This window comes from Vipera ursinii (assembly GCF_947247035.1).
Source record: "Vipera ursinii genome assembly, chromosome: 1".
Lineage (NCBI taxonomy): Eukaryota > Metazoa > Chordata > Lepidosauria > Squamata > Viperidae > Vipera > Vipera ursinii.
In genome coordinates, this window is record NC_139512.1 from 173,117,114 (window position 1) to 173,143,325 (window position 26,212).

At 35.4% G+C, this 26,212-nt stretch overlaps 1 protein-coding gene across 3 annotated transcripts in view; it reads right to left on the reverse strand.

Annotated features, from left to right (window-relative positions):
- ANKRD44 (ankyrin repeat domain 44) overlaps positions 1-26,212 on the reverse strand; it is a 139,308-nt gene that overhangs the window by 12,100 nt on the left and 100,996 nt on the right. For 2 of the 3 annotated variants that reach the window (XM_083349717.1, XM_083349715.1), the window contains exons 14-24: positions 25,301-25,441; positions 21,934-22,014; positions 19,128-19,239; positions 13,870-13,941; positions 11,771-11,972; positions 9,768-9,846; positions 7,501-7,618; positions 5,978-6,191; positions 5,047-5,134; positions 3,633-3,716; positions 1,908-2,053 (exon numbers count right to left, since the gene is read on the reverse strand). In XM_083349717.1, coding sequence (XP_083205843.1) covers positions 1,908-2,053; positions 3,633-3,716; positions 5,047-5,134; positions 5,978-6,191; positions 7,501-7,618; positions 9,768-9,846; positions 11,771-11,972; positions 13,870-13,941; positions 19,128-19,239; positions 21,934-22,014; positions 25,301-25,441 — 1,337 coding nt within the window. The remainder of the gene's footprint in view (positions 1-1,907; positions 2,054-3,632; positions 3,717-5,046; positions 5,135-5,977; positions 6,192-7,500; positions 7,619-9,767; positions 9,847-11,770; positions 11,973-13,869; positions 13,942-19,127; positions 19,240-21,933; positions 22,015-25,300; positions 25,442-26,212) is intronic. The other variant, XM_083349716.1, reaches the window with a different exon arrangement.

Here is a 26,212-nt window from a genome sequence, read left to right on the forward strand (position 1 = left end):
AACATGCTGACGCGGATGGGGCAGGCCAGTCTCAGTGGAATGAGACAGTTCCTCAATAACCTGGACCCATGCCATGCAGGGTTTTAAAGGTGATACGCTACACCTTGAATTGTACCCAGAAGCGAACCAGCAGACAGTGCAGCTTAGTGTAACATGGGCCCCTTGGAGCGCCAAGAACTGCCCATGCTGCTGCACTTTGCACCAGTTGAAGCTTCTGAATGCTCTTCAAGGGTAGCCCCATGTTGAGTGCATTGCAGTAGTCCAGACTAGAGATAACCAGGCTTTAAATGATTGTTTTATTACAGAGGGTAGTGAGCACAGCACAAGACATTGTGGGCTGTTCCCTGACACCACTGGATGACATCGCCAGGGCTCGTTGCCTTGGAAGAGTGAGGAAGATTCTCAGGGATGACTCACACCCTGGACGGTATCTCTTTATTCTCCTACCATCCGGTAGGAGATATAGGAATATAGCCAGCCGTACCAACAGGCTGAAAAATAGCTTTTATCCGTGGGCTGTTAGGCTTTTGAATGGGATGTAATCTTATGCAGAATTGACTTGGGAGGCCAGTGTGTGGTGTAGTTGGTTCACATAGTGTGGTGGGATGGAGGGTTTGTTGTCACTGTGTGTTGGGGGGAGAGAGCACAGGGGGAGGCTCAGCTAATCTCAATGTACACATGTTGTACTTTGACAATAAAGGTTTATATATATTTAACATTTCATTGCTACTGTTCCAAAATAATAAAGTAACTAGTTTTTTATATTGCTGATGTGTTCCCTCATATGCTCTTTCCTGGTAGCATAGTACAAATGATGGGAATTTTATATTTTACATTAGTCAGAGGACCAGTTGATAATGAATAATTAAAACTTTATTTAAGAATGACATTATATGAATAGATTATATAATAGTTTCTCTTTAAAATGATAGCATATTTAATAAAGACAGGTAAATGGATGGGGAATTTTAAGATGCGCAACTGCTGATATCAACATATTGCAAGGAATATTTGTTGAAAATATACGAGGTAAAACCAGAAGAGATAGTTTACAATAAATGGGTGCTGGATAAATGAATGTGGACTGAATACAAAAGTGAATGGCCACTGTGAAAACACATTGAGTGGACTGGTCATATAGAAAAAAATAATAAATTAATAAAACTGAATTGCAAACCAAATATCTAAAAAAATAGATATTGGAATGAAATGAAAGGAAGGAGAAAATGGAGAAAGATATAGCTGGATGGAGTTAAGGAGATCCTAAAAAGAGAGAGATAGCAAATTTAAAGATCTTGTTTGAAGTGATGTGTGGGTAGAAGCAAGGATAGAAAGATATGGAAAGGTAAAGATAAATCTAGTCAGTGTAAACTAGATTTACTTAGATTTCACTCACTATTCAATTTTTTTGCGCTTTGCTTAATGTTGCTTCTTCTGTAAAGGAATATCATAGTACACACATCTGCATGTGGGGTGTATGTGGGTGAATGCATGCATTTTTCTGAACAGTACACCAGTAAATTCCTCCTTCATGCTTTATTTACAGAATCAGAGTGGTTGTTTAGACCTTCTGATATATTGTTTTCTTTTCTCACATACTGGTTATCACTTTTTCTTTTCTTTCCCCTCCAACACTCAATGGCTTCTCTGTCTTCTGCCTTTTTCTCTTGAAGTTCTCTTAGTCTTCTACTGACCTGCCTTTCTTCTAAGGAAGTTGCCAATTAATCCTCTGTATGCATTCCACCCAAGTAATAAACAATGTACTGAAAATCTCAGCAAACATATGAAGTTTGAAAGATCTGCAGACGTCATACACGGAAGCAATAAAGATAGCTTTTTTTTAACCTAACATAAAGACCTATATAATGATATCAATTCTATTCAGTTCTTAGGAAGCAGTTCCTTACCTACAGTCCCTACATGCCCCTTTTCAGCAGCGATGGTAAGTGGAGTTTTCCCTGAATTATCTGCAACATTTACTTGTGCATTGTGACTTAAAAGTAACTGCAAGCATTCCATGTGATCAGCAAAGGCTGCTGCATGAAGTGGAGTTCTAGGAAAAAAATGGAACATAGAAACATTTGGCTACTTAAGTGATTTATTATTTCTATCATTTATCTTTATTTCTAAACCATATCTTAATCTAATATTTCAGGACAAAATATATTATCATTTAAAATAAAGTAATATTCATAGGTAAAAGAAATTCAGCACAGAACAAAAGCCACAAAAAACCAGGGATGCTCAATAGCAACACAAATCTGATTTCTTCAACTCCTAAAGAAAATGGATAGGGTTTAATAATTACTTAAAAGGAGACAAGTGTAAACCTTATAAAATAAAAGGTGAGGAGCCACAACTGACAAAGCTTTGTTACAAAATTTCTGTGAAGATTTCTTTATTAAGGCAGTCAATACTTGGTTTTAGCTGAGTTCAGCACTAATTATCAACAGTATCACTATGCTAATTCCCACAGCACTGTCTTAGGCCTAAAGATATTTATCCTTGTAGAAGGCTGTATTGCTATTATCTTTCTCATCTTTTCATCTTTTTCATTTCTCATTCTTTCTCATCTTCTCATCTATCCTACTCTCTTCTTCTATTGGTATCTTATGATTTATTACTTGTTGTTTATATCTTGTGATTAATTATTGTAACTATGATTTATGATCTGTGACCTATCACTTTGTTGTTTGATTGAGAGCTTATGCACCAGAGACAAATTCCTTGTGTGTCCAATCACACTTGGCCAATAAACCTCCTCTTCTCTTCTCTTCTCTTCTCTTCTCTTCTCTTCTCTTCTCTTCTCTTCTCTTCTCTTCTCTTCTCTTCCTCTTCTCCCCTCCTCCCCTCTCCTGTCTCTTCATCTATGAAATTGATAACCCCAGCTTTTTAAGAGTTCACTAGTAATATTTCAACCCATCAAATACAATCAAATTGGTATTTCTTCACTGAAACAAGTGTCTATGACTTGCTGAAAAGCTTTATTAGTGGAAATAGAATTCTTTTTGTTTCTTCTAGCAATCCTCTTTTTTAAAAAAATCCCATTTATATTCCGCCCTTCTCCGAAGACTCAGGGCGGCTTACACTCTAAGCACAAATCAATGTGCTTTTGGACAATTGAGTGAGGTAAGTGGGCCACGGGGTGCTCAATAGGGAGGAAACATTTTTTAAATGTTTTTTCATTCCATTTTACTGACATATGAAATGATTTTCCATTAATAAATGAATACAAACCACTGTCTCCATTTTTGAATGGAACTATAATTCATTATATACATTTATATATTAGAGGTGAGAATTATATATTAGAGGTGAGGTCTCTGCCCACATTCTTGGCCTTCTGGTACAGCCTAAAACCCTGGCTCTGCTACCTGGCCTAAGGCTCCAATAGGGGCCTGCTCCATTTCAGGTGGCTGATTGGACAGAAAAGATCCTCACCACAAGGTGCCCATCATCGTGATTTTTAGTTTTTCTACTCAATTTTTCTGATTTTAATTGTTTTCTATCACTTTTTTACTTTTTATTATAAGCTACCCAGCATCGCTGTATCAGTGAGATGGGCAGCATAGAAATTTAATGAATAAAACAAATTACTAGACTGCACAACACTTCATCAAAGTAATTCTTACCTTCCTTTTTCATCTTTGCAATTGACAATGCCAGCACCAAATGCCCCAATGAGTAGTGAAGCACAATTTTCATGATCATTTATTCTGTTAAAGAAGGATACTATTTAATTCAATGTAATTTATTTCATTAATCTGATAGCATACTTCAACTGGATTTCCCTGGGTTTATTTTCAATGCAGGCTTATCATTACACTTCAGTCCAGAATTTTGGTAGCCTTAGATTTATAGCTTTGTCCATAGCACAATCTGCACAGTACATGTACAATTTATAAATCATAACTGAACTGGTTAACTGATCTTTACATATTATTCTCCTTAGAACTGCCTATATGTTCACATGCAAGAACAAAGAACCACTAATGCACACAAATCACACTCCATTGGTTTTTTCAGGAATTACAATAAATGAATATGGAAACAGAAGGAGAATCAAAACACAAATGAGGACATTCCCACTTCTTTCTTTGTACATTCACTTTCCCCTTTATACACATTACATACAGTAAATAGGCCTATAATTTTTAATAGAAATGTGTGAAATGACTTCCTTAAAAGATACGCATTTAAAGCAAGGTAATATATTTTTAATTTGTTTCTTATTGTAGCTTTCCTGTTCACATAACTCTGCCACTCTGGGATGCTGCTTTCATAGCTAGTTAGCAGCAATAACAGACAAAGCCACAATAATACAAACAAGAGAGCTAAATACTCTGTCCCCATTTTTACTTTGACTACTTCAGTATTATTAAGGATAATAACATCCCCAGGCATTGATTAAAGAGAGAGTGGGGGTTCTTAACATAGTATCACTATGCAAACTCATTGTCACTAAGTAGGTCTTCTCCAATTTATTTCCAGTAATCAAACATCCACTCAGCAATCATGAGTTAACTCCAAATGTTTCTGTAATAAATATATTAATGTTCAAGGTGTCCCAAGACTTTTTCCTGTTTCTGATCTGTGCCCATTTAATACTTGGATGGGTGATCAACAGAGTATATTATACTGTAGGCTATAGATATTAGCCTCAAAGTAATGGCCAACCACTTTTGTACTACAGGCAAAAAATGAAAATAATTATGACCATGTCTCATTAATGTTCAGTTCAGGTCAAAGCCATCTTTACTTTTGCTTTTATTAAAAACCTCCAAGCACAATTTGAAATTAAAGTTTATGGTACAGAAAAACTGGCAATCAAAAGTACATAAATTATAATGAAAATAGTACATTACCTATTACAGAAATTTGCTGAGAAGGCATTTTAATTGCTGATAACTGTGTGGATGTTTGGATGGGGGGGGCTAATATTATAAAAATAGCATTATCTCAAAACTTCATTATTTTTAAATTCCAGCTTAGCTTGGCACACAGCCTATGCTATAGGAAGTGAAATTGATAGCTATTTCTACTTACACCGCACAGTGCAATGGAGAAAAAGAGTTTCCATTAAAGTTGCAAAAAGCTTTATGTTCCAGAAGTACCTCTATACAGTTTTCATTTCCTGTAAGAGATTAGATGATAATTTCAAGTTCCAAAACAAAAAAAAATACTTAGTATTGTCAAAAGAACTATACTTTACCATTCAGTTTGATATTTTATCCAGAATCAAAACGGTGCCCTCCGTTTCTAGTCAGCATATTTCTCATGCTGACTAGAAAAAACTTCTCCAAAGTGATTGATCTGAAGATACAAGCTACTAAACCTGAGACAGTCTGCATATGCTTTATGACTCCCAGTTGTTTTTTTTAAATAAAATAATTTTATTCATTTGGTAATATAAAAAAATGATTGTGATTGCTGTTTGGGAGGGCTGCCACAATTCCATCATATTGCTCAATACAAAGCACCAGTATGTTCAAAACACAGATAGTTCCCAGTTTAAGAATGAGTTCCATTTCCAAGGTCTGTCCTTAAGTCAAATTTGTATGTAAGCCAGGACAACATTATTGTATAATACTGTCTAAGTAGTATGGTGTAATGAATTGAACTACTGTGAATTTAACTTGAATCACTGTATGTTTAACTTAACTTAAGGTCATCCTTAAACTGGGGCATTCTTAACCTGGAGACTTGTTGTATTGCAACAGGGAAGGGGAAATTCTGACCAACTGAAAAACAGCTTAGAGCTTCAGAGTGTCAGATTGAAAACTGGACCATTCGCAAGAAATTGGGTCAACTGTCAAATGGAGACAATGTAGATCATAAAGACACGGCGTTGATCTGGGAATGGTGCCAAATCTCTGATATCTTTTATTTTAGAAGCTCTGTAATCTCTCTTTGCATGCAATTTCCCATACCAAACTTTATAGCCAGCAATAAATATCTGCTTGACATAAAAGATTACCGTTATAAGAAGCCCAGTGCAATGGTGTATAATTCTGATTATCTTTAAAATTGTAGTCTTCTGAAAGTGCCATCTGTATTAATTCACTCAGCCATGTGGCATGACCACGAGCTGCTGCATAATGTAGAGGTGTCCTGCCTCTGGCATCCTTACATAGAATTAATACTTCTTGTTCCAACAGCATTTGAATGCATTCCTCGTGCCCTGTCATAATCTTTTTCAAATAAAATTTAAAAATTAGATTCATTTTAATAAAATATGCCTTTCATCTCATAAAGCTACATAAGATAATCAACAATCCCAAATAAATATAAACAAAAACTGATTATTATTATTTTTTTTGTAGTAACTGGAAAAGCTTGTTTGAAATATTAATGATAACGTTTTGGGTTGTTTCTGAAATAAACACGATCAACTTGGGCAGTCAGTGACAAAGATTTTTTTAGTAACTTGCATATATGGAAACATGGACTATGGATTCTGTCTTCTCTAAAGTTTAATGAAAGGAAATAATTTTTAGTATTCTTTATAAAATATGCATCAGGGTGCCTTCCAGACTTCCAGACCAAGAGCTCCTATCACTATCAGTACAAACACCACAATTTTCAAAAGTGTTCCAAGCATGCTGGGAGTAATGACATTTTCAGTAATGACATCCACAAGAGCCAATCTAAGGTGTTTATGGTGATGGTGCACTGCTAGGAATTATTTTAATTTTTCCACGTGCATTCTTGGAAATATAAGAAATTTTTTAAAATTGGGTTACTTGAAAAAAATGATTAAATAAATACGAGGATGAGGCATCTTTGAAAAACATGTTCTAAGTATTTCATTATTTAAATTTGAAAAATAGAAGAACTTAGATTAGATGTGCTAAATAAAACACTGACATACTGTATGTCAGTAGGCATACACAATCTTACTATGAAGCCACTGTGCTATGCGTGAAGGATTTTTGACAAATCCGATGTGTAAAACTATGAGCACAGCCCCCTCAAAAAAGGACTGTCTTTCTTCTGATCATCACAAAACCTTAAAGCCTTGATAATAAGTAATTAAAATTTGGATTACCAAAATTCTGCCTCTCTATCTAAAAATCTGGATTGCATCTCCATAAAGGCATTTTTCTGGTACTTTTCCCAACTCCAACATATATTTAACTCTAAATAGTATGACCAATCTCTCTCTCCAGGGAAGTGCTATATAGCTGTGTACTGCACAGTTTTTGTCATATTTTCTTCTCCAATCAGGATACATATTATACACATTCTTTTATAAAACACTGCTTTAGAAAAAGAAAAAAAGGGCTAATTTAGGCATCTAATAGAGCAGTTTCTAGCAAAGGCTATCCATCAGATTCCAGGTCATTGTTTCTGGTCCTAAGCAGCTTGCAATCAGAGGCTTGCATGATGTATGTTAGAATCAAAGTCAGCTTTAGCGTTCTGTGTTCTTCTCTACTATTATTAGCCATATGTGCAATTGAAAAAAATACAGCAGAAATACAAAATAAAATGAGAAATTACCCCTCGATGTAAAGCAGTACATCCCAGGATATCAGCTGCATCAACGGATGCCTCTTTTTCAAGTAACAAAGAAACAGCGTCTATGTGCCCATAAGCCACAGCTAGCATCAGCGGAGTTCTAAAAAATGAGAGGCCCATAACTGTCATCATATATTCCTAATTTGTGACTTTATTTGATGCATTATCCAAAAGTATTTGCCACTTCTCCAAACATTGTGAGTTGGGGGGTGGGAGCACGAAGGGAGGCTCAGCTAATCTCAATCTATACACGGTTGTACTTTGACAATAAAGGTTCATTCATTCATTGTAATACTTGTTAGTTACTCTCCATGTTGCCAGAGGTAGCTAGATTCAATAATATTGGATGTTCATGAAGCATTAATATTCAGTCTTTGTCCATTATCTAAAAATGAGCAGCAAATGTTTATTTCTTTACCTAGTGCTGCGTCTCCTAAATTAATTGTTTCTGTTTGGGTATTCTTAACTCTAAAATGAATATGAAAAGGAATAGACATCAATCCAACCTACAATTATGGAAATAAAAGAGCATGTTAAATTTCTATCCCAAACATATCTCCTACTACCAGTAATTTAAAAAAATTCAAAACACAGTAGTAACACTGTACATAAATAAAATAAAACTATAGTTAATGATAGTAAATAAAACCTTTGTATGTGGCTAAGATTTTTATTTGAAATGAGACTGCATTTAAAAAGCTTCCATATTATCACTGAATCATTTATTTGTAAAATGTTATGCTTAATTCTGAACCTTATTTTTGAAAAAAATAAATGTAAAGTTCAATTTATGGAACAGCTCAGAGTCTACATAAAAAGGTTTATGTGGAAACATTTTCCAATATCTGTTTGGGAATTTGCCCATTTCAAATTTGTCCATTATGGGAGAAAACGGAGGGACAAAATGTTATGGTAGTTCTATTCTATCCTATTGCCCATAACATATAGATATATTTATGAAGCAGCCTCTGGATTTTAATTCTTTGTCACACTGCAGTATTATCAGAGTCAGTTTATAAAATCTAGAGGAAAAAAAATGTTTTCTGCCCTTCAGCTGGATATTCCGAGGGGAAGAGGCATGGGGAAGCCAGAGAGAGATCTGTTGTATATAGAAATATGTGCTATTTTTCTATATGTACAAGTTTTAAATTTATTTATTAGATTTTTTTTACCCCGCCTGTATTCCTTTTGAAGTTGCTGATGGTGCAAACATACCTAATCCTCCTCCCTCCTTCTATTTTCCCTACAACAACCCTGCGAGTTGGGCTGGGCTGAGAGAGAGAGGGGGTCTGGCCCAAAGTCACCCAAATGGCTTTCCTGGCTTAGGTTATAGGATATAATCAGTGGTGGGATTCAGCCAGTTCACACCACTTCGGCAGAACCGGTACCTAATTTTTTGTTGTCCAGGCCCAGAATGGACTTCCGGAAACAGCATCCACGCAGAGAACCGGTTGTTCACATATTTGAATCCCACCGCTGGATATAATCACATATACAAGAACTGACTCCAAGAAAAGAGATTCACAGGGAGCCAGAGTAGGGTCATCTTTCAAGATTCTGGTTCATATTAATAGGAGGCACATTCAGTCTGCATTCTTAAAGAGTCCTTTACTTGAAACTTTTATTCTCACTACCATTTGTCTAAGACAGGGGTCTTCAAACTTAGCTCTTTTATGACTTGTGGACTTCAACTCCCAGAATTCCTCAGCCAGACACACTGGCTGAGGAATTCTGGGAGTTGAATTCCACAAGTCATAAAAGGGCCAAGTTTGAAGACCTCTGGTCTAAGATGTAAAATAAAGAACACACGTCTGGCATCTGGCATGCGGTGGAATGCTTTCTGTAGCAGAAATCCCAGAAAAAACATCTACTGAACATAGATTGGCAGTGCAATGCTAACTGCAATTTCATTTCCTTAGGGTTGCTGCAAATTTGCTTCTTCGATTTCTTGCCTCATACAGACTTAAACATGATTCTTGTCCTTCCTCACCAGTTTCTTACAGTTGTAACTCTTGCATCCAGCTTTTCTCCTCTTTGCCTCCAGTGTTATTAGCTGAACAACTGATAACAGCACCATTAATTGGCTAACCATGGCATGGGGACACAATCCTTATCTTAATCTGAAGATATTAAATTAACTTCTGAACATCCTTGAATGAGAACATAGCCACCATCGATATCTAAATGCTACTGCCTAAAATGTTCTCAAGGTCACTCAAATTATAAATTTCAAAATGAAACAAACTTACTGTCCTTTGGCATCCACTACATCAGGGTTATCTGTTACTTCTAATAAAAGTCGTAGACATGATGTATGCCCATTGATGACTATAAAGGGAAAAGACATACTTTAAATGTTTTTCAAATAAAAGCCGTGAAGGAGTCAAGCTTGTATCAAGTAATATTTAGAAAAAATGTCTATAAATAATCCATTAAGGGGAAAAAATATCCCTATATACTCACCCCTGAAGTTCATCCTCTAATATAAGAAGTAAATTTAGATATGAATTTTGGTGATTTAATTCATATTCATTAATATTTCAATTATTTAATCTTATTCTCCAAAAATATTGACTATCATAGGAAGAAGAGCCAAATACATATTTTCTTTGATGGGATGAGAAAATATAGAGTTGAGAAACGACATTCAGATTTTTGTATGTACATTATATTTTTCAAAATTGATTTCAACACTGCAGTAGCACCCAAAGACATATGGCCAATAGCAGCAGCAGCAATTTTGAGTTTCTATTATAAAGAAATCCTATTTAATTATAGTCAAATATGGCCTGCTTCAACTGTTACTGGTGGACAATGTAAACTTATATTCAGCCAACAGAGGTCTCTATCAGGCTATGCTAAGATAATGGATCATTTCAATGCGAAATATTATATAGTACTTGGTTTACTTGTTAACTACTCTAAAACAAATGGAGAAACAGCTATATATATATATATATATATATATATATATATATATATATATATATATATATATATATAATCAGTTCTAAACTATGGCATAAGGAAAATTAAGTAGGCATATCAAATTACAGACGAGTTGATCTAAATTCAAAATGCCTAAAGTACAAGTCAGAGGAGAAACAGATTTGTCAACTCTAATTCACAGTCCAATAGGAGCCTGGTTCAGGTGGGACAGAATTCTGAACCCAGGAATTTGTTCTAAGGACTCGAACTTGAGTGGAACTTCACAGGCCAATCCAGTTTTGGTTATGCTAAGCTTTCTTCATTTCAGTGATATAATTATGAAGTGTTGGGTTACTGTTTGGTTGGACAAAATGATCATGCACTCATGTCAGAAGATCTGTAGAGTCATTACTGCTCAACCCTGCAATAAATCATGATAATCTGATGAACTGGTAATAAGATCATAATTCACTATAGATGTCCAATCTCACACCACCTCTGTTTTGGGAATACCTTTGTAGTCCTTTAACAACCATTTATTTAGCAATCATTTGACATTACAGTGACACTAAAAAAGTGACTTATAATTGGCCCTCACCATTACAATTGTCGTGTCCCCATGCTCATGTAAGCATGCAACAGGCATGTATTTATGACGGTTGCATGGTCCTGGGGTCACATGATCACCATTTATGACTTCCTCAGCTGGCTTCCAATAAGTAAAGTCAATGGGGAAAACTAGATTTGCTCAACGACAGTGTGACTCACTTAATGACCAGAGTTATTAACTTACATGACTATGGCACAATCATGGGATTACTCACTTATCGACCGTATCGCTTAGTGATGGAAATTCCAGTTCCAATTGTAGTAATAAATCATAGACTAGCTGTAAGAAGTTGTGCTTACTTTATTTCTTCATTTTTGGAGATTTAGTAAAAATTCATTTTGAGCATAGCTCATTAAAAAAGGAAGAGGATTTCCAGGGGAAACAAACTTTAGAGATTTTCACTCTTATTATATTTTCTTATTCATGAAGAACTCACGTGGAATAGTAATTTTCTAAAATGGCTATAATTTGTTTCTCTCTTTAACTTGAATTGTTATGTCATACAATACACAAAATGACCTTCTTTACCAATGGGAATAGATGTAAACCAGTTTGCAATTTTTGTTGCAGTTATCTCCCACTATTAAGGAGGTAAGACGTTTTTCTGCTTAAAAAGAATCCAAACTTGGTCATAGCCGATATCCCCATGAGCTTTTCAACATACTGTTCTTTTTAGCTGTAGTCAATGTATCAAAATAATAGCATCTCACCTACCTGAGGCATGGAGTGGGGTTCGTTGTGTGATGTTGTCTTTCACTGTGACAGAAGCACCCTGACTGATGAGCACTTCAACACATTCCGTGTGTCCTTTAAATGCAGCAAGGTCCAGGGCAGTACGTCCTTTTTCATCTCTGATATCCAGGTCTACTAATGACTGAAGCAGCACCTCTAATGCTTGATGGTGACCATTATAAGCCTAGCAAATAAAATGAGCTACTTAAGACCAGTGATTTTCAAACATTGAGAACACATCAAGATCTCTCCTGATAGGAAAACTGAACAGTGAAGAAATCTCATTAGTCTGGTAAAACTCGTTTCACGATGTGATATTTACCTCTTCAAAATAAACTATACTTTTCAGGGGTTTCCTCTGGAATTGCATTTTAAAAAGATAATTAAAACTGGTACATAAACTAATCCCATAGGGATTTTAACCGATTAAAAATTAAATGAATTTAGAATAATTTTTGGAAATAAGCAGTGCTTTTTTTGTAAAAGAAAAAGGTGCCGGAACTCACACATGTCATACAACCTGCCTTGCTTACCCTACAAGGTTCCATCCAAAAAAGGTGCCGGAACTCCGTTCTAAGCGTTCTATGAGAAAAAAAGCCCTGGAAATAAGTAACACGTGCATCCCAATAGAAAAGAATCTGAACTGGGTGACAAACATTTTTTAATTTTTTTTTTAAAATGTTTTTATAGCTCACACCAATCCAAAAGAACCCTGGGAGGTAGTAGAATGGAATCATGAAAGAAAGGATGCCAAAGGAGACAAAATGAAATGTGAATGACAGAAATTAAAATGTATTTTTTATTATTTTAAATAATTAAAGTGAATTGTTAAATTGTCCTACAGCAAGTTGATGAGTAGGCCATGGTGAATTGTTCTGCAGCAAATTGGCTGTGGCAAGTTGGCCATGGCGAATTGGCTTTGTGGCGAGTTGTCCCATTCCGAGATCAGCAATGGGCCAATTAATTGTAAATAACTTATATAAACAATTCAATTTAAACCTTCAAAATTTTCTCAGATTCCCTAAAAAGTATTTTACAGATGGTCCTCGAGTTACCGCCTAATGGAACCAGCCATATACCTGTCTGCCAATTTTATGACTTTTTTGCGGCCATCGTTAAATGAACGTGGCAATAAGGGCGAACACCATGGTTAGTTAAGCAAAGGCCACAGTCAATATTGTTCACTATAGCATGGTTTTGCTTGCTTTGCTTGCTTATCCACTTTTACTTCTCTAACTGTATGTGCAGCTGCAGCTGGGCTGATGTCCTGAAATTAATTCTTAAGTGCACAAAACTACATTTAATATTAACTAGAGAACCTGTGATCCATTGGGTCATCATTTTAGCGATATTTCCTTAACTACATAAACAGAATGACCATAGGTGACAAAAAAAATCAGCTGGAGCTGAAGTGAGTTATGACTTCCTACTGGCTTCCCACTGAATTTCCTTGTGGGAAGCTGGTAATGAGCATTGGAAATCTCCCTCCCCTTTTCCTTCTCAAGGAGCAGGTCGATGACCACAGCAGTGTGATAGTGGCAGTAAAGCGGCAAAAGCTTGGCAATGCTGAAGCAGCCACAGATTCCCCAAAGTCATTGCCTGAAATGGATGGCCATAGAAATTGAACAAATAAATAAATAAAATGTTCATTCTTTTTGTAGTGATAGATCCCAGCATTTTGTAAGTTAGGCCATTTGAGGTACCTTGGTTGAAAACATTTTGAGCTGAGAGGCGTAATTTTGTCCAGTTGAGAATTTAATAAAGACATTCCTTATATGAAAAATTTGGACATAGTAAAGAATCCTCACACAATTCTTGGATTAGTTATTCTAACCAGTGATATATTTAGATCAGTCCCAAAACTAGCTTAAATAAATCTGACTTGGACCGGTTCCCCATCTCTAAGAGGAGGCTTCTGTTTTTTTAGAAAGTGCTAGCTTTCATGCAATAGCAATGTTTTCACTTGGGATCTTGGCCTTTGACCCATGAATTTGGTTAGAGAGATTTGGGTATGCCTCAAAGAAAACAAGTAATAACCAATAGATCTTATTAGAACAGTGTTTATCCCAATCTATACTTACAGCTAAGTGCAAAGGACTTCTTGCTGATGTTGAATCTGATTCCTCAAAAAAGTTATTTGTTTTCTCCAGAAGCTATAACAAATAAAAGAAGGAAACCATTTATATCTATGGTGAAGCACATAACATGCACATTTAACATATGTCCCCTGAATTAATAAGAGATACTAAACCTAGATTGAAAGGAAATGATTTTTGTGAATTGGTCCTCCCTAAAACTTTTCCTATCTTCTAATTTGCTCTGAAACATGGGGGACTCTTCAGAACATCTGGGAAGTTATGTAGGGATTGCAAGGAAGATAACAGCAACATTTACATTGCATCTTTATTTATACAACTCAAAGCTCGATATAGAATGCTCCCACCTCCTATTTTTTTCCACAACAATAACCCTGTGAGGTAGGTTGGCTGAGAGTGACTGGCCCAAAATCACCCAGATGGTTTTCTTGCCAAAAGAGACCTCATTGACTTCCAGTTTCTAGTTCAGCATCTTAGACCAAACTGGCTCTCAGTTATTATCTTTTGTTTTATAAATTTCCCACCTCTTTTTCCAAATCATATCAACACCACCAAATTATGACTTCCTCTTTTTTCCTTTCTCTTCACCCATTCAATTATATCCTCATTCATTCTCTCTTTAACCAAAAACTTTCAAAGCATTTCTTCTGTAGTGCTGACTCACCTCAGCCAGTCATATATATTTTCTTGTTTTTTATATTCAACTATTTTTAGATTTCTCCTGACATACCAGGCCCATTTGACTCACTTCCAAAAAAAACGTACAGAAGCACTCTTCTATATATAAAAAGTATTGCTTTTGACAAATATTCATTCCTTACAACAGATCATTATTTTTATGCTTCCTCTTTTCCCAACAACTTTCCCATCTTAAGAAAACATTCTATCAAATAGACAAAGTCATCTACTTGCTCTGATTTTTAACTATTTAGGTATAATTGATACATTAATTTTCTGATCCATACTCTTTTCACTGCATCACACAAATTAAATCATGTATTTTTCAATAACTTACTAAAGAACAAATCATAAATCTCTAAAATAGTTCTTCCAGCATTCTTTCATTTTAGTTTCATCCCCAAATCATTTAATCACTAAATGACTTCTATTTTTAATGTCATGCATTCTGGTGGTGGAAGGTCTTTGTTTAGCTTCCTTCATGTACTTCCAAAACAATGTTTTATTTCTCTCAGAATTACCCTACATTTTGTCTGCCTTTTAACATTTTAACTGTAAATTGATTTTTTATTTCATTCTTTGTAATTATGTTTTTGTCTACATACACATTATAAAACGTTCGTTGTTTTTTGAAGCAATTGTTTTATGTGGTTAATAATAATATACCATTGTTATTAATGCTCGAGCAAATTGCAGTTATTCAAAATGTTGTAATTTTGAATATTGTAATTCCCACCCAAACTATTACGGTTATTATATTACCACCAGTCATTGGAACACAACATGCAACTATCACCAACCTATATATTTCAATTTCATACACAATCAGAACTTAGATTATACCAATTTACTATATATTTTCTGACATGATTTTAGCCTTTTCATCACTCCACAAGGATGTATTCATCCAGACAAGATCAGATTACTTGCATTCAGATCTATGTATCCTTTCCCTTAACCTTAGTTTTGTCAATGTTTTTCTTTTATTTCACACATATCTGGAAGAATAGCAACATTAGGTAGATGTAGGGAAACACAGATTTTGTTTGGACTCCAACCCTTTAGATTTTTTTAGACTTGTTTTATATATACATAACATATATGTTCAGGGTATTTTTCTTTTTAAATTAGACTTCAATATACCTTTTATGCTTTTTAATGTACCCTATAGTCCTTATACTGATTGTATCCAACCCACCTTATGCTGGACTACAATGTAATAAAGATTTGATTTGATCACATACTTAGTACTTTTCAGATGTAGATCAGTTTATCAGATTACTGAACACAGCTGTAGCTGTGCCACATGTAAATTCCATACAAATGCTGAGAATAATATCAGCACATTTAGCAAATATCGGCTATCAGGAATTCAATCAAAGCCCTGTTCACCACAAGCACACTCACACTATTCTATTCAAGCTAAGAATACTAATCTTAGAGGCTACTCACTGTTGCCTGCGTGACACCAACTAGAGTGTGTGCAATGTACTGACACATGAAATGATAATTGAACTGAACATTTTGAGTGGAATGCTGTCACTACGGTATATCTGTGTGAGACAGACAAGCTGCCACCTTCATTGGAAGGCAGATGCCACTGTCTTTTAAGCATTCTTTTAATGTGTTTCAGTTAAGATGTCAAGAGAAACAGACCTCAGCAAGAACTGCAATAGATTTCATTAGATTTTTGCGAGTGCATGGTGTGAGTACCATTGGTTTTCAGTTTCATGCGCTATGACTGTATTAATCTCAGACACATAAACTCTAAAAATAAAAGGCCTACTAACTCCGCTCTCAGTCTTTGCTGCTCATTCTCCCAAAGGCCTTCCAAATAAAAGCTAATTTTATTATTTCTGACTATTTTTATCTTAATGCATGAATATGACCCAGTTACCCAAGAATCAACATGAAAACACTAGAAATCTTTTTTATACAAAGCGACAAATTGATTTCTGAATGAAAAGGACATGGAGATAGTCATTTTTTAATGGAAAAAAATCGGTGGTGTTTTTTTAAATACCATCGAGCTATTAATCAGAAAGGAGATGAGATGCAGGTAAATAAAGGTTCGTTGGGTTGCTGCTGAAAATACTGAAGTCTGATGTAACGTCAAGCATAAACACAAAGTTAAAATTGAGAGCTCTTTAGGTTTTCAGTTGCAAGAAAATAGGCACTGACAAACGTACTGAAGAAAATGAAACGTAAAAAACTGCTAATGATTTTCTACCTCTTAACAAACTTACTTCTTCATGCTAATTGAAGATAAATTACCATGGGAATTTTCTATAATTTTATATGGTACTATAAAAATTGATGTCCTGGAAAAATGCTTTTGCCAAGTTTCTGTATAAATACCTCCAGGCAACAGGATTTGTTAGACTAAACTGGCTCAACATTAGTTCATAATATCTATTTACTGACACATTTGAAAAAAGGAATAATGTGCCTTTGGGGAGTAGAGTTATGACTCTGAGTCCTCTGTGTTTGATCTGCAGCTATAATCACACAAATTAGGTATCTGAGATTATGCATATTAAAGCACTAGTAAGTTGCCAGTTTCACTGGTGACGGGTCTCAGGGTTTGATGCTCTCACCCGTCTATTTAACATCAGTTGGGAGAGGTCATCTATCAATTTAGGGCAGGAATCCACAAAGTGGTCAATATCAACCCCAAAGTTTGAGGGGCCTACCCACTATTGTTATTGTTGTTGATACATTATATCAATATAACTATGAATGTTGTTATTCATCATAATATTAATTAAAGTAGTATTAAATTATTTTCATGTCATATATAGGGGGTAGTTGTACAATCTGAAACCTCATGAAGGGGTTGACGTGCTGAAGATTTTGGAGCTCTCTGGATTAGGGTCTGGTACCATCGATATATTGTAGGTTTTGCCCTAGGCCCCCGCCAAGCAGTGCTGTTGATGTTTCTCTCCCGACGTTAGAGAATGTGCAAATCTGGCTGGGGAGAAACAGATTCAGGCTCTATCTTGACAGTGTATTTGGATCCCCCAATTCTGGGAATTCTCCAACTTCAGCTTGCATGGGACTGTACTTCCCCATTTGAAACTAGTGTACAATCTGGGGAGTTTCTTGGATTCACATTTCCTGCTCAAAAAGCAGGTGGCAACTATGGTCAAGAAGGCCTTTGCAAAGATTCATCTAGGGCATTGTCTTTGCACTTGTTGATAATCAAGAGATCCTCCAAATAATCAAGCACCCCTTTGTGATCTCACAATTGGACTACCACAATGCATTCTAAATGGAAGTTGCTCTTAAAGACCACTCAGAAACTACAACTAGACCAGAATGCAGAGATGCAAAGAGTAATGGGCACATCTCAGAATGCCTATGTGACATCATTGCTCTGTAAGCTACATTGGCTGATACTTGGTTTCTGGGTGCATTTCAAGATGCTGGTTATCCTGAAAGAAAGCCCTTCATCTTATGATTGTGAAATATCACTGAATGATTACACTCACTATTTCTGATCACTGCAGGCTCAAAAGAATTAGCACAATCAAGAATGAATTCATTGTAAAATGAAACTAATTTTAACATAGTAAAAGCAGACTACTATAATGCTCACTTATCCACTAATGCCTAGCTCTGTCATTCACATATTTTATGAATGCTTGTCTACAGAAAGAGATGGTAAAAGTCAAGAATCTCGTCATTCCTTTTCGTGCTGAGACATTATTATGAGAACACAACTACTTTTACTTCTGGACTGACATTTGGTAGATAGTCAGGTCAGCATGCTTATTTTAAAAGTAAAGAAGCTGAACCCATGATAATAAAAGGGAACTCAGACTTGCAAATTGTCAAAAGCTACAAATTTAATAGCTTTAAATACTCCTGTTTTCCTATGGGTCAGCATCTTCTAAAAAAATAGTGACACAACAACTATTATCTAACTAATTTCACAAACAGTCTTGTACTCACCAAGTATATTGCTATGGGGAACCTAAATAAAGGCAGGTATGAAACTCAACTAAATAATTGCACAGCATATGATAGAGTTGATAGTTGCTTGGGTGGGTTACAAAGAACGAATCATAATGATTTGACATTTCTTGACAAATTAGGGAAAATACTAGCTTACTTTGGTAGTTAACCTATCAAGGGTGTTCTCAAACAATGTAGAGCATACATTGAGTAGGCTATCAAGGAAGTTAGTCCCAAACATTTTCACCCATTACATCCTCAGTTCATATCCCAAAGGAAGACTGTTTTGACCATGACAAGAGCGTTCCTTTTTCATCTCCTCATCACTATATATTCCATAGGCTTCTGAACTTGCAATCCAGAAGAATTCCATAAGTTGATTCTAATTATGCCTACTTTCTCGAAACTCTCCAACTTTATGTTGGAGTAGTAAAGTAATGAAAATGTTTGTATGTCTCCTGCATAGCCATATTCCTAGGCAAATTTACAAATGCATCATTGTTCAATGTTAAAAAATAATGGTAATAGCTTTGCAAATTTAAGAACATGTTATACTTGGAAGCCACTTTTGCAATGCAACATCTCAGCAGTGATTCAGACATACTTACCAGTTCTAGACACTGCCTGTGTCCATAGGCAGCAGCATAGTGCACAGTATTATAGCCATCTCTATCTTGGATTGAAGGGTTCGCTTCATTTTGAAGAAGAAATTCTAGACACCTGTGGATTGTTCAGAAGTATAAACAAAAATGTTACCATTTAACTATATGTAATGATTGATACCAAGATAAACATTCACTGTAATGTTAAAATATTTAATGCTAACATTTTATTTCTACTTAACTGAATCCTGCACCTGTTGAATCTTCAGTTCTGCCATATTCACTGGGATTTTGTACAATGGTAATGGCCTAGAAGTTACATACTTGCTATAAGATGTAATTAAAAGCATTCCCACTATACCATTTTCTATAATGTTTAGTTTCTCTGAGTGAATTAACCACATATTAAATATGTTTTCTTATGCGGAGGATTAGCCAGATTTGAGTTACATTCTTCTCAACTGAGGGTTCCAAGATGCAGCAATAAAAGTTGCTATCTATACAGACAAAGACAGCTTTTGTGTTTCAAATAACCACAGAGTAATAATGAGAAATGCTTTTGTCACTTTAGCTCTTCAATGACTATCTACTGAAATGTTATTTGCTATGTAGCTATTCAAACTGAAAAAACTGTTTGGGATATTGGAGTCTAACATAGTTCCCAATAATTACTAATTTTTAATGTCAACTGCTTTTTTATGTTACTTTTTTTTAAGGAAACTGTTTACGACAGAGATTTGATACATCACTAACTACTATGTATATTCAAGATATTGGTTATTCATATAACAAAATCTACAACAATAATCAGAAAGATACCAACTCTAAGTATCAAGTTTATGAAGGGAAGATTTTTCTTACAATAGTGATTTACAATATTCATGATATAAAGACAACAGAACCAATATTCAAGCCTTATTAAAAGGCTACAGCAGCAGCTAACACACATACACACACACATCTTTAAAAAACACAGACATACATAGACATAACTAGGTCAACACATGTAGACTATCTTCTATGGACTTCTGGGGGGCGGTGCAAGGAAGGAGTATAGCAGTTTGAAATTAGGGGACTTTAAATCTATTCCTTGCAAAGGTCAAATTTGTTAAATTTTTTAGACTTTTGTCAATTATTACTTGCTGTAGGGATGGGGAAATCTGTTAGAGTTAAGATTATGATTCTGAAAATTAATGGATTCTAGTTGATTCCAGGTGGCATAAAGGGAAATTTTGTGGCATAGACAGCAAGCTTCTGAACTTCTTCTAAATCCTTGATATGTACCAAGCTGAAATAAGTAGAGACACCTGCAGCAAAACTCATTTCAAAGTTTTTGGATGCTATTAAAATCTCATTGTTACATTTTTTCCACCACCACTGTATTCTCTTGGTGATATCCAGTGAATTTTTCCAAGTGACGTGGAACCTTCTGTGTTCTCATCCAATAGAAGAGAACCTAAGGTAGTTTCATGTGACATGCCATCAAGATCCTTTGAGGGCAAAATTTATTGTAATCTTCTTGACTTGGATTCTGCAGTTTTGGCAACAAGACAGTAGAGGAATCCAGGACAGCTTTAAGGCATGACAATGTGCTCGAGGAACTTCATAGAGTTCAAACAGGCATTTATTTGCTCAAACTTTGCTTCTCGTGGCTTATTCAAGTAATAGAAAGGGAGTGATTAGCTAGATCCAGGCGCTTATACATTTCTTCTTAAAAACAGGAATGGTACAAACTTAATTAAAGAAAGCAGGCAAACACCTTTCAGGGAAGGGTACTTGAGCTGCTGATAGATAATCAGATCCAGGCAGTCTTGAATAAAATTGATTTTTAACCGAAGTAAACCTTGGTCCTGGCCCTAAATGTGCCTTGGTTAGGTGGTGGGATAATCCCCGTACTTTACATGCAGAGAAAGGTGGAATTGCTTGTACAGGACCTTTCAGGTTCTTCTGATATAACCCATTATTTTGGAGGGATTGAATTAGCTCAATCTCTATATCAGGGGGGTCAAACTGCCGGCCTGTGGGCCGGTTGCATCATACGGAGGCCGCGCCCACCCCAGCTCCAACAATGTAAAAAAAGTCGCAATACATCGCGACACATCACATGACACGGCGAGTTTGACACCCGTGCTCTAGATAGTGCTACTGGGGAATTTCTCCTCAAGGCTATATCATTTAAATGGTTTGGTGCCATGCTGTTCAATGTTTACATTAAACTGCTGGGGGAGATCATATGAAATTTTTAATTCTTAAGTGCCATCAGTTTATTGATAATATGCCGTTCTGTAGCGCCTTTTTATCAGTTTCAGGTAAAGATTAGACAGGGTAACTCTTCAGTAATGGGGTCTATTGGATAAAAGCCAGTAAATTTAGCCTCAGCCCAAACAAGATGGATTTCTGTTAGTGGACGGTTAATCAGTTTAGGTGAAGGAGTGACTCGTGTTCATACAAAATGAATAAAGCAATATTATTCCCTCAAACTGTAAGCATTGCTCTTTTCAGCTCTGCATGCACTGCCATGAGGCGTGTATGAAAGGAGACCCTGCCAGTGTCGTGATATTGCTTTCATCATTTTGCAGATGGCTATGTAACTTTTTAAAAGAGCTAAATATGAAATAAGCCGGTACACATAAACATATATCTACATCAATACACAAGAATGCTATGGTTAGCATTTTATGGTTTCAGATGTCAAATCCAGCACTAAACAGAGAGACAGAACAAAACTAAGGAATGGACAGAACTGCAACCCACAGAAGGAGAAGCGTAATGCAGAGATGTGGTCAAAGCGCTGTACTGATGCCAAACTTACAATGCAGCTTCTTTTTCTTTCTTTTCATTGGATCTTTCAATTTCTTCAGAGTTTTCATGGGAGTTACCCAAAATATTCTTTCTGAATGAAAAAGGCAACTCATTTTGAGATTCTTTGGTATAAACTACTCTTTATCGTTTCACTTCAAACAGCAAATACATTTATGAGTGCTACCAGGAAACTTTTTAATATCAATGTTTCACAGATTGGCATATGGCAGGATTCATAAAGAGCACTCAGAAATGGGAAGTATTTCTAGGGTCCTCATTCTACACCACAGCATCACATTCAGCTACAGTATTTTTTGAACTTTCTGATATTTATCATTTCATCTCATCTTTGCTAGATACAGTCTCCCTCACCAATTCTGTCCCTCAATATTGGCTCAGGTATATAATTTCACCAGTAAAAGTCTTCAGAAAACTACCTGTTTGCAAGGAGAAAGTAATGTATCCCATCTAGAAGAAACGTTCTATTGGATCCTCTACACAAATACTACTTATGTGTCCAACTCCTCCAGAATCCTCTCTATTCTAGACCCTTCCTAAAAGGCTTCTGCAATGGCAGAAATTGCAATCATGTCTAATTCAATCCAGGTACAATACGAATTGGTATTAGCTGTGACGCCAATATCAAAAGACAGTGGAGTAATAAAAAAGTTGTTGAGAATACTAGAGTACAAAAGTATTATTCTTATTTTAAAAATATTCTCCCATTGGTAAAAGTATAGATGAAACACATAGAGTAGCTAATCAGAACAAGTAACAACAACAGCCATAGTTTCTTTCTCTCTAAATCCACACACCATTTCTTACGTAAGCACAAACTAAGATCTATAAAATACTGTTTGCAATAGCCTGCTGATTCACTGAAGGAGGCATGAAGCCTACAGCTTCATAATTGCTATCTTAGCAGTGTATTACATTATTAATTCATCTTGATGATCTTAGTTTGCTCATTATTATAGTCATATTCTTCCTCAATACAGAAGAAGCCTTTTATGTATCCATTTAACTTGGAGCTGACAAATGAGCCAACAGCAGTAAGACAACATTGTCATAGTTTCTCTCAAATGCTTAACAAAAACATTGTGCTCCATCTCTGGTTAATATACAGTATTATTATCATTACTAAACCAGTTCTCCGGTCACCCTTAAAGTTCTCCTTTAATGTTTAATTAATAATGTATATGTCCCTTCAAGGTCACTGTCTGCAGAAAACTGTAGCTCTTAGAATTACAAAAACTATTTTTCCCCTAAATTAATCTGTTTATCAAGACAGTTCCAAGTAATATTGTGTTAAACTAGGTATTTTTTCTATGCATGACTTTATTTTTCAATAAGGAAAACTAAGTGGGGGGGGGGGTGTGAGAAACTGACTCAGTCATCCATCATAATTCTCTATCTTCAGACACACTTTTCAAATAAATCTTTTTATCAAGAGTTAAACATTTTTCTAATAACCTACTGGAGAAAAGGTCATGAATTTGATGGCACACAGTAGTATGATCCACCAGGGAATTTTTATGATCTTAATGTGTAAATTATATAAAACTTCACTTCCAGTGGGAAAGATGAACCTATTTTTTTATTTCAATTGTATGGAAATTCATAGCTCCCAAAAAACCAGCTTTTCAATTATAGTCTTTCCCCAGAGTATAAGATATTCTTACTTGCTCTCAGAATAGAGGCAAAAGTGCATGAAGTTTATCCTTTTAAAATATGAATAAATCATGAATCTATTCTGTTTTATAAGCACAAATCTTGCCTGAGCCCCAGAAGCTTCTTTCCAATTAACAATGTCATACATGTGGTATAGATAGATATACATATGTATATGTGTCTCTATGCATCCCCATATGTGTGTGTGTTTGTTCAGTGAAGTTCTGCTGACATTGGGATAAAAAGATAGGATTGTTAGGATAATTATCTTTTAGGAAATTGGAGAACACTTCAGATCAGCATAGGACAGGGGTGTCAAACTGCCGGCCCGTGGGCCGGATGCATAATGGCGAAACCACGCCCACCCATTGCTGGCAATGGAAAAAAAGTCACGATATGTCGCAACACATCACGTGATGTTGCGAATTTGACACCCCGGCATAGGAGATAATATTGGGGTCTTGGCTAATGAAACTAGGGGAGAATAAAGTACACATGAGCTATATTACTTATCTACTTACTATGGAAGAGTTGCTCTTTTAAGTGAAAACTCCTTTCACAATATATTTAGGGTAGACTAATATTTTTCTTAAGGCATACTAAGGAAAGATTCAGTTCATAAGGTCTATTTGATACATCAACATGGCAAGCCTTATACATGTAACTATAAATCAGATGCAGATACCAAAGACAGTAAATTTACAAAGACAGCAGAGATTGTCCTTGTAAATTGCAGCTGCCCATATATGCAAATAGTATCAATATACATATTTACTCCTTCAATGCATGAAATTATAAATGTTCTCCACTCCCTAAATTTCATCATAATAAAAAAAATGATTTCTTCAGAATTTGATGGAATTGTTTCACATATCATAGGATATTCAGATTTTGAGAACCAATTTATAGAGAAATACTTCATTTAAGGTTATCATTTTAAAGAATATATTGCTAGAAATCTTGTGCTTCTGATATAAAGAACTATATTATGAAATGAGCACCAAAGCCAGAAATATTGTGGCATAGTGGAACACAACATGCTTACAATATCAACATTCATTCAAACTAAAAGAAAATGTAAAATTTCAATCACAGGGATCAGGAGCATTAAGAATATAAAGAGGATATTTAACTCCATCATAATGGCAAGCTCCTTACAAACATTGCTTGAAACTTAAAACTATTTTACATCTTCATATGACTAGTGTTTTCTGAATCTCTCCTCTAATTCAAGAAAAATTAATATTCAGAAAAAAAGCTTAAGAATACCAGTCTAGAGAATTTTTGAGCAACTGGATAGTTTTATATGCAAAAAGTAATGATTTATTTATTTTTTTTAAAAAAAAGCAACTGTCATTTTTGTTGTTCAGTAGTTTTGTTAACATTTCAGAAAACAGATTAAACATTTATATGCCATATCTAACCATGTGAAAAGCAGTAGCAAGATAAACACAAATCAGGGAATAAAAGATAAAGAAGTTGAAGCTGGTTTATGCAGGAATCAGCAACCTGGAAGGAACCATGCAATTGCAAAAGTAACTCAATATGCAGGAGCAAGTAGTTACTGAAAGCAATTCTAGTAGCTGGGACATTAAAGAGGTATTTGATTCAAAGGGGGAATCTTTGCTTAAATGAGATGAAGAGAACAGAAATGACGCCGGCTTAGCAATGAATTAGAAACAAGGAATACAAATAAGCTTGTTTACTTTCTGTCCATGTCTGAGGCTGCAGCATAATGTAAAGCTGTTCGTTCCCAGTCATCAGTTTCATTAATATTGGCCCCCGCAGTTACCAGCATCTCAATACATTGAAAATGACAATTTGCAGCTGCATAGTGCAAAGGTGTTCTGAAAAATAAACAGAAACATATTAGCCAAGGCACTACTTGAGTAACAGGATACGATTATGTTAACTGTTTCTGACAGCAACATTGCTATAGGGAGAACCCATTTCAAGGTACAACAGCAGTATTTAATTGAATGCAGAACGTATTCTTTCTTTTGCAGTGAAGATTTGAAATAAGCATACAAGAAATGACTAAGAAGTGAGCCAAGAAAAAGGGTATGAAATGCTATTCAACCAACTATAAAGAATAAAGCATAACAAACCACTGGCTTACTATAAAAATAAATAAGATTTGTTACAAAGGAAAACACCGTACAGAAAAATATCTAAGCTGTTGTAGTAGCTAGAAAACAAGATACTCATATGATAACTTTTACTGCATGCCTAGTAAAAAATTATTTATTTGATTTTAGGGGGGAAATGTTCAGAAGGAAGGAGCTTTGTTTCCTCTTCCAGATGTCTAAAAGTTGCTTAGTCAAAGAGCAGAAATACAAGAGATAGCTTAGAGTGACTAGAAGAGGGGTAGGCAACCTTGGCTCTTTTTTTTTTTGACTCGTGGACTTCAACTCAATATGCAGGAGCAAGTAGTTACTGAAAGCAATTCTAGTAGCTGGCTCAGGAATTCTGGGAGTTGAAGTCCACGAGTCATAAAAGAGCCAAGGTTGCCTACTCCTGGACTAGAAGAAAGGTACTTTTTAGAAAAACTCTTGATTCAGCTGCTTAAATGATAATGGAGACAGTGCAACTGCCTATTCTACACTTAATTTTTTATA